Source organism: Hippopotamus amphibius, chromosome 3 (assembly GCF_030028045.1).
Source record: "Hippopotamus amphibius kiboko isolate mHipAmp2 chromosome 3, mHipAmp2.hap2, whole genome shotgun sequence".
Classification (NCBI taxonomy): domain Eukaryota; kingdom Metazoa; phylum Chordata; class Mammalia; order Artiodactyla; family Hippopotamidae; genus Hippopotamus; species Hippopotamus amphibius.
In genome coordinates, this window is record NC_080188.1 from 78,671,230 (window position 1) to 78,689,021 (window position 17,792).

The 17,792-nt window shown below is 40.6% G+C and overlaps 1 protein-coding gene across 2 annotated transcripts in view; it reads left to right on the forward strand.

Annotated features, from left to right (window-relative positions):
* ARHGAP10 (Rho GTPase activating protein 10) overlaps nucleotides 1–17,792 on the forward strand; it is a 322,934-nt gene that overhangs the window by 107,198 nt on the left and 197,944 nt on the right. The window contains exons 5-7 of one of the 2 annotated variants that reach the window (XM_057726056.1): nucleotides 6,452–6,553; nucleotides 14,098–14,208; nucleotides 16,047–16,151. In XM_057726056.1, the coding sequence (XP_057582039.1) occupies nucleotides 6,452–6,553; nucleotides 14,098–14,208; nucleotides 16,047–16,151 (318 nt within the window). The remainder of the gene's footprint in view (nucleotides 1–6,451; nucleotides 6,554–14,097; nucleotides 14,209–16,046; nucleotides 16,152–17,792) is intronic. The other variant, XM_057726057.1, reaches the window with a different exon arrangement.

Sequence of the window (17,792 nt, forward strand, 5' to 3'; positions counted from 1 at the left end):
CCCTCCCTCCCTCCCTCCCTCCCTCCCTCCCTCCCTCCCTTCCTTCCTTCCTTCCTTCCTTCCTTCCTTCCTTCCCCCTTTCCCTTCTCATTATTTTTGGCTGCGCCTCGAGGCATATGGGATCTTGGTTCCCTGACCAAGGATTGATTCCATGCCCCCTGCAGTGGAAGTGCAGAGTCTTAACCACTGGACCGCCAGGGACGTCCCCCATTTCTTTCTTTCTTCGTTGTTTTCCTGCCTTCAGGTTTGTGAAGCGTTTACCCTACACTCTTGTTCACTACATTGTGTGTGTTGGCTGTCATACCTATTGATGTTATCTTTGAAGGGGCCTGTCATTGTAAGTCACAAGAAGAAGCCTTTCTTTACTGGTAGTTTTGTGTATTATAATGAACAGTAGAGAAAGGTAGTTTTCCAGGTTTTATGGTGTTATATAAGCATCTGTCTTTTTCATGAGATTGTTAAATCTTTAAAGGACTATGCTTATTTCTTTATTTTCTACCAGCCTCCCCTCGGTCTTACTATAAGGTATCTAATAAATAAACCAGTTCTACTGTTCTTGTCTTCTATTCTAGAAGAACCAGGAAAGGGTTTATAACCTGGATATTTGATGCTTTTCTCCATCTGTGCTTCCTAAACACCAATCATATTTTGACAAGCACACGTTTTATTTACTTATGTGGGATACTTAAAAATAACTTTATTCTCGTAGGTTAAGGATCTTTTTTAAAATACCATGAAGCAGTTCTCATGTTGGGGAGAAAAAACCAAAGCCTTTAAAAGCTGACCACTGCAGAATTTTTTAGATATCCTTGTCAAAAGGTTTAATCTTCTCTTTCCTCTTCTTTTTCCCATCGGAGACGGTCCTGCCCTTTGCCTCTTTATGGAAGCTCTTTCAGTTTTGTGTACTTCTTTCTCTAGTTTCCAGAATCCCAGTGATATGTTTAACTTGTGGTTTTAATGTAATCGAGACTGGTAGGTGGCTTTTGTAAATTGGATTTTTTTAGGAGCTCCCAGGTCTTCCTTTCTGCTCTTTCGCTTCTATTTGGATGTGTTCTCCGTCAGTCACGTCTGTTTGGTTTGGACTTCAACCTCCTGTAGGTTCTGCCACATTTTCTCCGGCGCCTACCAGTTTCTTGTCTCTGTTTAAAGAGCCCCATCTCCCACTGCAGGACACAGTTGTTCTGTGCTGTGTCCTGTCAATTCGGAGTTTTCCTCACGGACTCTCTTTACTTCCTCTGAAGCTCTTTTCCCTTCCCCAGAAGCTTGTCACATATTCCCAAGTGTCCGCATGACACTTTGTCAATAACTATTGCTCACTAAATGTCAGTTGAGCCACAGGAAACTAATACAGGCACCAGACAACATCGGAGCCAAGTGCGTTGTGTCCAGACTCCAAGAAATACTGGAACTTGCTAAGAGTTACAGGGGGAGGATTTAAAATTGCTTTCTCTGAAAGCGGCAGCATGCAAATATCAAATGGATACAACAAATGATATTGATATTTTATTCAGTAGAATAAAAAATTTAACCAGAAGAGTTCAAAAATGTTTATTTCATAAATAATAACTTAGCAGCTCAGCTGTTACCAGACTCTCACCCCCAAATTCCTTTTGTATTTCTTTTTGAGACTATGTCTAACGACTCAATGTTTAATAAAAATCAACTTCCTGAGATTCTGTAAATGACTGTAAAATGTGGGTAAAAAAGCAAATCTATCTGAATAACTTCTCAAATTATGTTTGATAGAGCAGAAAAAATGTGATTTAATCACATTTCTTTCATTTTTAGTAATTAAGACACTTGTCAGGCCTATAATATGGTACAATGTGAGAGGCTTTGGGATATAAAACTATGAATTAAAATGCTGGCCGGCCTTTAAGAAATTGGCAAGTCTGTGGGGGTGATGTCAAAAAAAAAAAAGGCAGTAAAAATGTCCTGTGAAAAGTACTCTCATAGGAGCAAGCATCAGTGCTCTATATAGACGTCCTATCATCTTGGCTCTGGAGCCCCAGGAAAGTCTTTCAGGAAGACCTGATTCTCTCATTTTGAATCCTTCTTCTGCCCCTTAAGTAGCTCTGTGATTGGGGGCAAGTTACTTAAGGGCTCTAAGCCTGTTTCCTGATCTTTAAAACGAGACTTATAACACCTGTCTCTGATGGTTATCGTGAGGCCTTAGTGCACTTGACAGCATATTTTCGGGGTCTAGTGCAGGGCCTGGCATACACACAGTTGCAGTTCTTTTATGATCCCTTTTGTGACTCGCTCCATATCAGCCTGCCAGTAAGAACTGCGCAGGTTTTAGTCCACTCTGTGCATGCCAGGTTGATGCACTGTGGTTCCTGACCCCCCTGGCCAGATGGTGCTAAGGTGATGGATAGGTAACTCGGGAGCACCTGCACAGGAACCCACAGTGACACTTTGTCAGTGTCGTTGCTGCTGCAGCCATAGGCTTCCCTGTTCCCTTGTCCTCTGACCCATATCTCCTGGGCACCTACTGGGTGTGGGGGTAAAGGCTGAATCCTCATCTCTTTGGGAGAGGCTAAAGGAGCTTAAATGCAAAAGGAGGTGTGGGGTTGGATAGAGCAAATGAAGTGTCAAGGAGGAAAGATGACACTGGTGCAGGAATTGAGGGAGGGGCCTGTTTCCCCATTGGAGGAGTCAAGGAGTGCTTCATGGAGGAGGTGACATTTCACCTGGGCTGTAGGGTATTGGTGGACCAGGGGAGAGGAACAGAGATTGCACAACTCTGGTTGGCTTGGATATACAGGAAGAAGTGCTCCTGCCAAGTGTGTTACATGTGCGATGAATCTTGTTTCTTGTATGTGTGGCATTATCCTACTTTTTTATTTAAATAAAAAGGGAGAAAGGGTTGGGATCTCTAAGAAAGCATTTAAGCTCCTGTCTAGACTAGTCAGGTCTTATTATTTACTGTTCATAGCTTGAAAATAAGTTTTCATTTCCTCATCCTAGAAAATTTGTAAAATACCAAAAATATTTAAAAAGGAAAGTTACCTGGTAACTTAAAAATTTCCCCTTCTAAAACGAAACAAAAAATTCTAGTACCCTTTAGAAATGTGGACAGTTCACAAGTGTGTTCAAACTTTTGGGAACTCTTTATATGTTCTTTACTCATTATCCATGGAAGTGTAATGTGTGACTTGAACAAAAAATTGCTTAATAAAGAATGTATAATGTGATGTTTACTTCTTTTCTTCCAGGTTAATTGTATCTTCTCCCTGCCTGTTGTTTGCCTTTTACCTTATTTATTTGTGTATTTTTGATACCTAGAAGTTCTCAGGGCTTCTTCCATTTCTCTTTTGCTCAGAAGTTCCTTCTCTGTTTTGGGATCTGATGAAAATACTCTTTTTTTTTTTTTGGCTTCATTTTTTACTTGTGACTCTCTCAGTCCATCTGGAATTAATTTTGATTTGCAACATGGTTCTCTTTTTATTTTCAACTAGTTAACTAGTTATACCCACACCATTGAATGAATACTATATTGTTACCCAGTGATTTGTGGTGACACCTTTAAATAGGTATATGTTTACTTCTAATATATTCAAAATGCTGATTATTTAAGTTCTGTTTCTTAGGTTTATGAATTTCCTCTACGGTTTATACAGTGACACCTTATTTGACTAATTATGTTTTTTTAAGTAATAGCTCTTTTTCACTTTCTTTTTGCATGTGTGATTTTATAACATTACAAGCTGACTTCCTATGAGTCATCTTTAACTTGCAAACATTTTGTTTGTCTTACTCATGTTAAAACTAAAAAAAAATTTTTTGCTTTGGCACCATTGAAAAATCATTGGGTTTTTCCAGCTGTTGCAGAAAAATCAGAGGACACGGCCTATGTACCGGGCTTATATTTCCACATGGCAGAAATCTGCTGGAGCTCTGTCGTGGCTGCCTGCCTCTCTAGACTAGATGTGGGCTACCTGGTTTCTCTCACCTCCACCTTTCCTTTCTGAGTTTTATCTCCGGCTTGACCCAGACTCACTTGAGTAATGCTGTTTCATAAAGAAGTCTTCACTGTGTTAATTTGATCCTCGATAAAGCCTTTTGTCTCATATTGCTGTGTTTATTTTATATATATGTGTATATATACACGCACATATATATAAATCCATACATATGTATGCATGTATAGCCTGTATCGCAGTGTTGAAAAAAAGGGCTCCATTCTCTATTGAATGCTACTTGAACACAATCCCTTTTAAGATTTATTTAAGCGCCAAAAGTCATATGAGTACGAAGAAACAGAATATTCTATGGTGACATTGAGAAGAAACGCAAGGAGAAACAATTATCTGAGTCTTAAGATTCAAAAACAAAACACAGCAGCGTTTGTTGGACAAAGTATGGACAACCGTGTTTCCACTCTGATTGGTGGGCGTGATGTGGTTTCTTGGCTGCATTCTTTCTTCACGGAGCCTTAATAGCAGGATTTTCTTTCATTCCCAACCTAGCCCACGTGCTCATTTACATACCCCACTACTGCTGCCTGTGCTGGGTGATTTGACTGCTGACTTCAGCATCACTGCTTCCTTTGTCGCCTTCTGTGATTCAGAGGAAATCAAAGGAGTAAAAGTGGGTTCCGTATTCTCTGCTAAGTACTAACCTGCAAAGATACGAAGCACGTTTCACCACAGACTTTGCTTTGCAGCGTACTTGCGGTGAATGCAGCCGTCCCCTCCATTCCTGTCTTGTTTAAACCTGAGAAACGGGTGCTCAGAGAACGCCGTGACCCTGGGGCCGTGTCGCGCAACAGTGTGTGGGACCTGCGTCTCTGACACCTAATGCAGCGCACACGCTACAACACGGACTTTTAAAAATAGCGGAGGTTTTGAAGTCGTGGCCATATGTTCGCTTTAGTTTATTTTCTGGTAGTCATTAAAATCGTTCCGGAAGCGCGTCATAATGAAAAGCAGCAAAGAGAGTAACCATGTCATATTTTGCCTTAAGCTTTTAAAGAAATAGTTGTAAATTAAACCTAGGGCATAAAGAAAAAAAGTGCTTCTGTTTCAATAAAAATTTGATGGTTCTCAGCTACGGGGGAACCATAGGACCACAGAATTTTAGGATTCACTCTAAGAATGAGCTAGTACAGAACCGAATCCCAGATCTTTTCAACAGGAAACCTAAGGTTCTGTGTTGTTAGGTTGTGTTGTTGTTGGTTTTTTTTCCCCCTGAAAGATGTGCAGCTCGTTGGTAATTAAATTTGGCGTAGAAATGGGAAGAAGCATCAGTTGCTGAGTCTGTCTCTTCTGTCAATATGGGGGTTAACTTAAGGTCTGCAGGTGGCCTGGCAGAGCCTCTTCCTGGCTGCTCACAACAGTTTCGAGTCCCGCAGAGTGAAAAAACGATGATAAGTGCGAAGAATAGAATTTATTCTATTTCTGTGCTTTATTTACTCTTTTTGCTTAATAGGAAAAAGATCGTTGCCAGAAAAGGTTGGGAGAGTCCATTATTTTTGACTCAGAAACTGGAAGTTGGAAAATAGGGAAGGGAATGTTCCTTTCCAGGAGGCCCTGGAGAGCTGGGGAGAATTTAAAGTTAATGGAAACATTCTGACAGCATGAGGACATCACGTGGGCTCCTTGGTGCTCCGAAATGTTTATGAAAAATCTACTTATGTTGGCAGGCAGTGTTGGGGAGATGGTCTGTCTTCACTGCATTAAAAAAAAAAATTTGGTTCCTTGTTTTCTCAAAAAGCTACTCGAGGAAAAGGAAAGCAAATGCTATTTCTAGGCCGTGCCTGAGAGATGTTTGTAATGTTAACCCAGGGATCTCAGTACAAGTTATGTCAGTATTATTTTAGGCCCTGTTGTGACCTATTGCTATGTGTTTTAGACAGTGTTATAGAAATTACCCTGACGGTTTGGGTAAGGTGATGACATTTCTGGTCAGAGGATATTATTGTAATATTCACACTGGACAGTTTGGGGAAGATCTTTTCTAAGATGTCCCCCCACCCCTCAAGGTTATGATAATTATTTTTTTTAATGCAGATCAAAACTTACTCAGTTTTACGTGAATTCCACGTCTTTGCCAAAATCTGTACTGTAGCAAGTTTGTTTTTTTAAGCTTTATGTTCTTAATAGGTAGTCATCATAAATTTTTCTTTTTTAAAATGGAAGGACAAGTGAATGGCATTAATTCCAAACACTGGTAAGTATGCAGAGTTGAGAAATAACAGGCTTGGAAAAACATCCATTAAAGGAAAAAAGAGAAAAGATAAGTGACTCTTCAACCCTAGTGCTGTCTTGATGTGTAATAAGCAGTGTGGCCTGGATGCAGATAGATTTTCCAGATAGCTTCTTCAGTTTCATGGTACTTTCTTTTATTTGTGGATATTTTTCATATTTTCAGCTTCCCAGTTGATTAACTGTGCATGCCTTTTCCCCTCCCTGTTCAATCATAATTGTCTGTGTTTTTGGATTTGTAGGAAGAAAAAAAGAAGTTTGACAAAGAGACAGAAAAGAACTATAGCCTAATTGATAAACATTTGAATTTATCAGCAAAAAAGAAAGACTCACACTTGCAAGAGGTATTGTTTTTATTTTTCTGTTAACTTGTTTCTAAAATTTAATAATGAGTGCATGTCTTTTTTTAAATGTGCTTTTCTTTTGAAAACCTTTTATCTAGGATTATTAGAGATGGAAAAAATGACCAGGTATCACCATGGATTAAGAAAAAAAGAGCTCTTTTGGAACAAGATGTAAAATAAGACCTCTTAGAGTGATTAATGCAGTGTGGATTCGTAGTATTAAAAGTTTTGGTTCTGAGTATATTTTCACAGGAATAATCATTTTACCTAGCATAACTGAGAAGAGATTATTTTCAGAAATAGATTCATTAATTGGCTTTCAAGATTTCTTGAAGAAGTGAATTGAATAAGCTCCTACACCATTTGGCTTTTTTATGAAAGCAGCATTAATCTTACTTAATGCTGAAGATTCAGGAGTCTTCAGCTTCACTGGAAAGAGAGCGTCTGTTTTACTTATGTTACTAGACTTGTTTTTTTTGGAGGGAGCCGTATGTAAGGAGAAAGGAATTTATATCTTCTCTCTCATTTTCTCTTTCTGTTTCTTTTCTGAATTCCCTGCCACTTGTTTTTCCTCACTCACACATTTGAATGGAGTCTCAGTTGTTTACAATTTGGAATGTATGTTTTCCTTAAACATAATGCTGTTTGCAGCTGTAAAGATCTTGACTCATCCCACAAAAGTGTGATTCCCCCCCCCCCCATTTGTTTATTTTTAAACACATAAGAAATCCAGGCATGATGTACCACTATAATATACACTTAGTGAAGTTTCATCAAAATGACAACATTGTAGAATAAACCTGGGCTATGTTTAAAGGTCAAAGATTTCGTTGCAAACTGTGTGTGTGTGTGTGGTGTGTATATATGTGGTTATTTTGACATTACCCACATGTCACATTTTCTTTTGCCGCGCTCATACTTTTGACTGATGTTTATTTTAGATGGGGTGTGATGGTCTATAAAAAAGAAAGGCTCTTTTGTACCATTTAATCCTCACTACAGTACTGTGGGAAGGCAGGGCTGCGTTCTCTCCTTTTCCATATTATGTGGAAAACCATGCGATTGTTACATGTGCTCCCTCATCTCCTACCCTCTGTCCTTTTTGAAATGACAGCCGTTGTTCTTAGAGGCTCTCTTTATGCCTGCAGTTTTCTACCTCTGTTCTCCCCCGATCTCTATTTTCAGGTGTCCTGAAGGGATTTTCATGCCCTGAGTCAATTTCCATCTCCACCTCACTGTCTAATTAGGTATCATTCTACCTGTTGCTTACGCAAAATCTGTAAAGTCATCCTTGGCCCTTTCGCTCTCACCCCACATCTAGACCATCAGCCTATGTCTTCTTTAGCTTCAGAATATTCTTGGAATGTGGCCCGTTCTCCTGACTCCCACCCCCGTCACCCTGGCCCAAGAGGCGGGCATTTCTCCAACACGTTTTCTGCAAAGGCCTCTCTGCTTTCACCAAGGTATCCCTACAGTTTCTATACAGCAGTAGAGTCAGGCTTCCTGTTGCTCTTCTCCAAGTGCTCTTTTTTTTTTTTTTTTTTTTTTTTTAAAAACAAACTCCCTTTTTTTAAAAAATTAATTTATTTTATTGGTTGTGTTGGGTCTTCTTTGCTGTGCATGGGCTTTCTTTAGTTGTGGTGAGTGGGGGCTACTCTTCGTTGTGGTGTGCGGGCTCCTCATTGCCGTGGCTTCTCTTGTTGCAGAGCACGGGCTCTAGGCATGTGGACTTCAGTAGCTGCGGCACATGGGCTCAATAGTTGTGGCTCACTGGCTCTAAAGCGCAGGCTCAATAGTTGTGGTGCATGGGGCTTAGTTGCTCTGCGGCATGTGGGATCTTCCTGGAGCAGGGATCGAACCCTTGTCCCCTGCATTGGCAGGTGGATTTTCAACCACTGCACCACCTAGGAAGCCCCTCCACGTGCTCTTAATAGCTCCCTTCAGGGGTCCCAGGCCCACCCCCCCTGCCCTCCCACCCACATGGCTGCCTTACTCCAGCCTGGCTCCATGCTGAGGGCCTGAGCTTTTGTTCATCCTTCTGCCAGGTCCGCGTGCCTCACTCCTCCAATAGTCTTCCAAATACTCTCCACTCAGACTTCCCCTTACTGGAGACGTTTCCAGCCATCTTATCCAGGGTCCCCCATACGCTCCTTTATTTTATGTTTTTTCATACTCTCACAGCCCTTTGACTCCCTACACACTTGGCTGTTTCCTGGCTTCTTCCCGTAGGACGGAAGCTCCTTGCAGGCAGCAGCCTTGCTCTGTGCAGCGCTCTATCCTCAGTGCCTAGAATCAGACTTGTTGGGAGCAGACACTTAATAAATATTTATCGGATGAACAAGTGTGAAGATGGGAAGCTAGGGCTCAACAATTTCATCATTTCCAAAGATAATTAAACTCCAGATGGGAAATTTGAAGATACCCTCAAGATGAATCATGTTAGTCTCACTGAAATTACGTATTCTTTGTTGTCTTGCTCCGTTTGCTCAGACATACAGGCTCACACTTGACCTAGCTTTCTGTTGCAAGCATGAAGGCCTTAAGAGGGGTATGTGCTTTCATGGGAGAAAGGTTAGATTTGGATTTTGGTTACTTTGGGCAGTGGCTGATGCATTGTGAATCTTCCGTGAACTGAGGTGCTCAAGAGATTAGTAAAGGTTGCTGAGGATGGTATTGAACAAAGGCGTAGAAACTTGTTATCATCTATTCTTTCCTCTTGTTTTCAGTGAAAGTAATAGGAGAAAATGGTGGCAGACACCAGCCTGGTGATTTAGGTGATTCTGTTAGGACCTTTACCTGTGGCTCTGTGTTTACTGGGCACAGTAGTTTCTGCTTCCATCACATCCCGAAATTCTAATTAATATTCCTACTAGAACAAGAATCAGATATGTGAGAAAATTCCATGACTGCTGGTTTTTGAAGCATAGTTTTGTTTCCTGATGCCAGCTGAAACTTGGCACTTGCCATCTGCCTCTACAAGGATCAAGTCACTAGCCTAGCTCTGAGGAACTGCTTCTGGGCTATAGTCCCCACTGTGCCCCAAATAAAACTTCACTCACAACTCTCACGTTGTACATTTTTTTTCCTCCATTGACACTGAATAATATTATAATAGTATATAATAGTATAATAATAAAATATATAATATAAATAATTATATTTCAGTAAATATGACCAGAGAAAGAGATCCTTTGAATACCTTTATGTGAGTGGGCTACTTCCTGTACGCATATGTGTAGCAGGAATGGTCAGAAGTGAGATGGTAATCAAATTGAAATTGTATGTGTGTTTAAAAAAAAATGACTTTTGCTCGGCGTAATAAAAAGGATAGTCCAGATGTGTGTTTTCCATCACCACCGAGCTATTGCCTCAGTTCTGACACTACCTGGAGACAGCGTCAGATTCTACAGCTTAAGGGCTCCATCCTACAACATTGCCCTGCTTCCTCCGACTAGCACATGCAAAGTATTGTGTAAAGATAAATACATGATAGAATGGATAAACAAGGTCCTGTTGTATAGCACAGGGAATTTTGTTCAATATCCTATAATAAACCATAATGGAAAACAATATGAAAAAGAGTATTTATATATATATGTAAAGCTGTATACCAGAAACTAACACAACATTGTAAATCAACTATACATCAATTAAAAAAAAAAAAATCCAATCCCAAGCCCTAGTTGTTACCTGTGCTTCTGACTGACTGGCTACAAATAAGAGGTTTCTGTGACCTCCTTGGGTCTGATTAGTTTGTTAGAGTGGCTCACAGAACTCAAACATTTACTTAAGTTTACCAGTTTATTATAAAGGATAATAGAAAGGATACAGATGAACAGCCCACTGAAGAGGTGCACAAAGCCGGGTCCAGAAGGGTCCCAATTGCAGGAACTTCTGTCCCCATGAAACTGGGGTATGTCACTGTCTAGGCAGGTGGGTGACTTGACTATTAACCTGAAATAATAGTCTGCTAGATATTTCTCCAGCAAAGATGGGATCAGCAGAGAGTTGCAGTTTGGGTTCTGCAGCCTTGGGGAGCCAAGGGCCAGTTCCCGCCCAACAAGGGAGGAGAACACGTTCATTGAGAGGGATGCGGAGTATGGAGGTTGTAGTAAGCAGAATCCATGGCTCTTCCTGGGCTGGGTCCTTGCCGGGAAAGAAGAGCCACCTTTCTTCTTCTCGTTGGGCTCTCTGTGGTCAGAAGCCATGACAGCTCTCCCTTCTGGTCTCGCAGCTCTGTTTGAGTTTTGTGTTTATTAATTTTTTTACGTTACCACCCTGGAAGCTCATGAACAAGAGTTGTCATAGAGCTTCATCTGCAGTGCTTCCCTCTTCCCTGAGGTTGGTGGGTGGAGCCGAAAGTTCTAACCCTCTGATCAGTGCTATCTTGGGGGCCCACCCTAAGTACCTCATGAGCTTAAACTCAAGTGTACTCAAAAGGGGCTCCTTACAAATGACAAAAGACACTTCTCTCACTCAGAAAGTCCCAAGGGTTTTAGGAGATTTGTGCCAGGAACCTGGGGCAAAGACCAGATACGTTTCTTCCTGTACCACATATATATTGAGTCCGGCTAAAGGACTGTGCTGCCAGGTGTAACTGGATGCCTGTGGCATTGCTGGAAGTTATGGGTTATTGATAGTCCCAGGAATTCCGGTGATTTGATCACGCAGCGCCTGGCAGAGCAGTTCTGAGCACCCAGAACATAAGGAAGCTGCGGACAGAAGCTGACTGCGTGCTGGGGTAATTGCAGTAGCACAACCAGGAGAGAGAATCCACTAAAAGTAAATAAAAAAACCACCTTGGTAAATCTGACCCTGGTGTCATTTTCTTGCAGGACATTTCCCAGTAACAATAACATGAAAAAATCCACCCTTAATTTCCCATATCTCCATTTTATTAAATACTTAACACACTCACATTGTTTTTCCTGGAGGTTGTGTCTGTTAACTGCTGGTGGCTGAACTCTCAATCTCTGGTCATCAGAGGCAAGAAAACCATGATTTTTATGAGTTAGGTAAAAATTCTCATTTTGGCTCAGTAACAAACACTCATTTATTTATTTATCGGCAGAGTTGGGTCTTTGTTGCTGCACACGGGCTTTCTCTAGTTGTGGCGAGTGAGGGCTACTCTTCTTTGCGGTGCATGGGCTTCTCATTGCGGTGGCTTCTCCTATTGCAGAACAAGGGCTCTGGGCTCTAGGCACACGCGGGCTTCAGTGGTTGTGGCATGTGGACTCAATAGTTGTGGCTTGTGGACTCTAGAGCACAGGCTCAGTAGTTGTGGCTCGTGGGCTTAGTTGCTCCGAGGCATGTGGGATCTTCCTGGACCAAGGCTCAAACCTGTGTCCCCTGCATTGGCAGGTGGATTCTTAACCACTGCACCACCAGGGAAGTCCTTTGTTTATTATATTTAAACACTACTGTAATTAAAAAAGGATATGATGCCAAAAAATGTGGTACCTGTTAGATAAATACTTTTTTTCCAGAAATTAAAAAATTTTTGTTGTGGTAAAATATACACAACAAAACATATGATTTTTGTTTGTGTCATTAAGTACAGTCACATTGCTGTGCAACCACCACCACATTCCAGCTCCAGAACCCTTTCAATCAAGACACTGAAACTGTACCCGTTAAACACTAATTCCCCAGCCCCCTTACCTTCCAGCTCCCGATAACCACATTCCACTTCCCGCCTGTATGAACTTCACTGTTCCAGGTACCTTATATAAGAGGAATCATATAGCATCTGTCCTTTTGTGACTGGCTCATTTCACTTTGCGTCCTCAGGGTTCATCCATGTTGTAGCAGGTACCAGAAGTTCCTTCATTCTGAGGCTGAGTAATATTCCGTGATCTGTGTAGACCACATTTAGTTTATCCCTTCATGTGTTGGTAGGCACTTGAGTTGCTTCTACCCTTTAGCTGTTTTGAATAATGCCACTGTGAATGTGTGTGCAAGCATCTCTTTGAGTCCCTGCTTGCAGTTCTTGTGAGTATATACCCAAAAATGGAATTTCAGGATCATACGGTCATTCTATTTTTAATTTTTTTTTTTTTTTTTGAGAACTGTCATACTGTTTTCCATAGCAGCTGCATCATTTTACATTCCCACCAGCAGTGCACAAAGTTCCAGTTTCTCCACATCTTCACCAATACTTTTTATTTTCTGTTTTTTTTGGTGGGGGGGGGTTGGCAGGGGGAGATAGGTTTGTTTTTGTTATTTTCTTTTTTTCTTTTTTTAAATAAATTTATTTATTTATTTATTTTATTGACTGTGTTGGGTCTTTTTTGCTATGTGCGGGCTTTCTTTTTAGTTGTGGTGAATGGGGGCTACTCTTCGTTGTGGTGTGCGGGCTCCTCATTGCCGTGGCTTCTCTTGTTGCAGAGCACGGGCTCTAGGCACGTGGGCTTCAGTAGTTGCAGCATATGGGCTCAATAGTTGTGGCTCACGGGCTCTAAAGCTCAGGCTCAATAGTTGTGGTGCATGGGCTTAGTTGCTCTGTGGCATGTGGGATCTTCCTGGAACAGGGATCGAACCCGTGTCCCCTGCATTGGCAGGTGGATTCTCAACCACTGTGCCACCTAGGAAGCCCCTGTTTTTGTTATTTTCTGATATTTTTTGTTTTTTGGTAAGTGTGAGGTGGCACCTTATGGTTTTAATTTGTATTTCCGTAGTGATGAGGGATGTTGAGCCTCTTCCCTGTGCTTAGGTATGGCCTCTTGGGAGAAATGTCCAGATACATACTTCTAGATGTAAAATTAGCCAAGTTAGGAAATACATGATGCCTTGTAAGAATGGCTCTGAGGACCACAGGTTTCTCCACTGCTCCTCTGAGGAGCCATCCCCTTTCCCAGTCCCTTTAGACAAGAGAAGCCAGACCCTTTTTCTGGAAGAGTCTCTTGACCATCTGGTGCCTGTTCTCTCCCAGGGGATGGGACGTGGTGAGGGCTGAGGAACGTGACTACCTGCAGGTGGGCTTCACACCCAGGCCTGCCTGCGGGAGCCAAGTTCTGGAGATGGGTGTCCCTGCTTCCTCACCTGCTACCTCACTCAGGAGCGCTGCGGTGGCTGGGATTTGCTCAGCCCTCCTTCCCAGGCCACTTCATTCTTAGGCGGTTTGTTAATGGAGATACTGTTTATGTAATTTGGATTCTATGTGTGGTTCCACCTTGGCTTGTCAGTTGCTGTTGTGGTAGATTTTTCATAAGGCGCATGACTGTTTGATCTTCAGTCCTTCGGGGTCAACCTCATCACAGCAGGGATTGGCAGACTATTTCTGCAGAGAGTCAGGTAGTATATATTTTAGACTTTTGAAGACCATGAGGTCCCTACTGCAACTACTCCTTTCAGCTCTTGTAGCAGGAAAGTCGTCATAGAAGAGATGTAAAGAAGTAGTCATGGCTGTGGTCCAGTACAGCTTCATTTAGGAGCGCAGGCAGCGGGCCATGTTTAGCCCATGGACAGGGGCTTTGCAGACCTCGGGTAAAGAGTTTCGCTCTGCATCATCTCTAATTTGACCGGCCTTCATCGTTTTAACATAGGCAGATATCCAAGTGGAACAGAACCGGCAACACTTTTACGAACTGTCACTTGAATACGTGTGTAAGCTTCAGGAAATCCAAGAAAGGAAGAAGTTTGAGTTTGTGGAACCCGTGAGTATAAGTAGCAAGTTGCTCTGCTCGTTGAATTTTGTGACTTAATAGGACTGTGTTTCTTTCAAGATCTAATTTATGGTTGCCGAGGGCAATGGTACGTAAACATGAAGCAAGGCATCGTAAATTGTACACAGTGGACACAGAACTGTGAGGTTGTAGAATCGCCTCTAAGTAGTGGTTCTCGGCCTTCTTTGCACAGCAGTGTGTAATGAGTATTATTCCTTTTGCTATATGGTCTCAGGGACTCTGCAATCGGGTACAATTTCTGCTATCCTAGTTGTAATTCCACCCTTAAAAAAAATCCCCGTAAAAAATTATATTGGAATGTGAGTGAGCGTGGGGCTATTTATGGGATAATCTCCATTCTACTCAAATTTGTTTCTAAAGCAAATGCATCCATCCAAACCTTGGTACTTTCAACAATTATTGCTAACAAGTTATTTCTAATACAGTTCACAGTGCTTGTGCAACCTAAGTTAAGAACCAGTATGTAGAATATTTGAAACTATTTTGTGAATTACTCTGACCTTTTTTAATACTTATTTTAGAAGCACATGATTTTTGTTTGTGCTTATATAGATATACTGTGAGAACTTCAGTTATTTTTTTGTTAATATAGCTATGAATATATGTATTTTCTGAATCAAAGTGTAAACGTTATTTCATACTGGGGGGTTTAGCAAAAAAAACGGAGGTACGCTGAAATTCATGATTCTCAAGATTCACTTTAATTTTCATAGACTATATTGCACGTGATTTTAAAAAACAGCTTTAATTCACATGCCTTACATTTTACTCATTGTGTATATGATGCTGAGAAACAAACCAAAAAGCCAATTAATGATTAATTAAAAATTAGCATTTGTGGAAGCTGTGGTCCAATGGAGTCATAGAATTACCCTAATTAAACAGAGAAAACCTCCTTAAAGCTTCCATTTTTTGTGAAGTCATCGTAATGCTCCCCATTACTGAGCATTTACAGAGCTCAGTTGTTGTTCGGGTCATTGTTCTAAGTACTTTTCTGTGATCGTGCATGTATCCCACATGGTACCCTATTAAGGAGATATTTTAATTATCCTACTTAGCAAATGTAGAAGTTGAAGTAGAGAAACTTGAGTAATTTGCCCCAGTGGGGAATTGACCCCTGCTGGCCACTTGGCGTCAGAGTCCCAAATTCCTCACCATTACGCTGTGTGACATTCTGAAGACCGTGAATCTCAGGATTTCCATAACTCTCACCCCCATCACTCTTACTCTAGATTTGCTCACATGTGGGGCAGAAGCAGTTGCCCTCTGATCTAGAGGGGCAGGTGGGGAGTTTGTAGGAAGCTCTGGGCTTAATTACTTCCCTGCCTCTGCCCCTGTCTTGCCCTGTCACTGAGCAGCCTTGTCAACAAAAACAGAGAGGTTGCTCTGCGTAGATGCCCTTTGAAAGAGCTTTTAGCTCTTTGATCGGTGTTTCACTTTCCTTATAAGGTTCTGTCGACCTATAGTGATAAGGTTTCAATTATAAATGAATATAGGGATTCTCTTGACTCAAAAGGTCAAATGGGTGATGGAGAATTCTATTTCTACTAGACAACATACTATAAAAGCTGTCTAATGGCTCTGATATTTAAGGAAAAATTAGAAATCCTTTTTTTTTTAATAGGGACCAATGAATGAGTAAATAATATGCAGTTAAATTCAGTTGCATTCTAGTGACTTCCTTTGAATTATTGTTGCTTCGGTAGAATTATAATGAGATAAGGCAAAATATGTGGCTATTTTAATTTATTTTTTTCGTTGAGTTTTTTTGTGTGTGTGCTAATGTCACCTTTTCTCCTTTGTTTTAGATGCTGTCTTTTTTTCAGGGAATGTTTACTTTCTATCATCAAGGCCATGAACTTGCCAAAGACTTCAATCACTACAAAATGGAACTACAGATCAACATTCAGAATGTAAGGAAATGAAAGCGTTCGCCTAAAAAAAGATGTTTGAGAGGTGTAGTTTTGATTTATTTGGTGTATGAAAAGCCTTAAATTAAGACCAGGCTGATCTCTTTGTACCAAGAAACTGAGGCTATGCTGCCACCTTCTGGTCAATTCTCAATATAACAAACTGCTTTCCTAAGGGAGGCCCAGGGAATTCTGCCACCTGGTGGCTCTTTTTTTTAAATTCAATTCATTTCCTATAATTTATTTTTCTTCCCTTATTTTTAGAAAAGTCATGAAGTATGTTTCTACAATCAGAATTTCACATAATTTGCTTTATTTTTTTATTTTTCCAGTTTTATTGAGATATAATTGACAGACAACACTGTATAAGTTTAAGGGATACAGCTTAACGACTTCACTTATTACATAGCAAGATGATTTCCGCATACCTTTTGTTAACATGTCACCTCATGTAGTTAAAAAAATTTTTTTCCTTGTTGTGATAACTTTGACATCTACTCTCTTAGCAACTTTGAAAAAAAGCCGTATGGCAGTGTGACCTAGTCAGTCTGCACTTTGTGCGATAGTTCTAAGGATAATCTTTGTTGTGCAATTCTAAGTTCGCTCTGAATGAAAGAGACAAAACAACCCTCCACTTCAGATTTAAGGCATTTCAATTGTTAAGGCAATTCAATTCAATTTAATATTCCAATCTAAATTTCTTCTCTGTTACCTGTATGTCTTATTTGATTTTTATTCCCAGAGAGGTTCACGGTTCCAGTGGAATTTGTTTCCTGTGTTTTGTGCATATTCACTAATGTATTGGTGTTCACAACTGCTGTTGGTCCTTTATTGTTTTCCTGGAAAATGTGTGCTTTCTGTTAGGTCTTGGATAAAGAGATTTTTGGAGAACTATTAGGCAGTATAATGTATGTGATTTTGATCACAAGGTGGTAGATATTTTTCCTTTCAACACTTTTGTTGATTTTGGAAGTGTCCTCATTGAAAAGCTATTCAAGTTATGTTTAGTATAATTTCAAACCTTGTTAAAAATACAGTGAATGAGTTTTGGGACAAACTCCTAGCACATCCTGAAAGACATACAAGGAGAAGGATGGGGATCTCTGTGCTGTTTGCTACCTGACCTTTCAACTTCTTATAATCTTAGAAATTGAGGAGGGATGCTTTTTTTGTAGATTTTGTTTCTAAGTTATTTTGGTATAGTTCCCTATACTTGGGAATGTAGATCATGAAATCTCTTGTGTTTTGTAATTCATGTATCAATTTGTATTTAGAGGTTGTGCATTCTGTTCAGTTAAATGACTAAAAGAGTAGATTCCTCCCTACGCCCCGCCCCCCCACCAAGATTGGTGATATAAGGTAACATAATTTAAAATATATGTCAAAGTGTATATGTATGGATTAATTCTAACTTCAAAACTGTCTCTTTAGGTAGTAGGACATTTAGTCTAATGGTGCTGTGATGTATCAGAATACTTCTGCAGACAGCAGAACACAGCCTTGTAAAAAGAACATTACATTGTTAGTTTAGAAGATCAGGTTATAATCCTGATTTTTTTTTTTTCTTTTATTTTTTCTCTACTAACTGACTGTGTAACGTGTGTCTGTACCTCATCTGTCCAGGGCAGAGCTGGCCTGAATGAG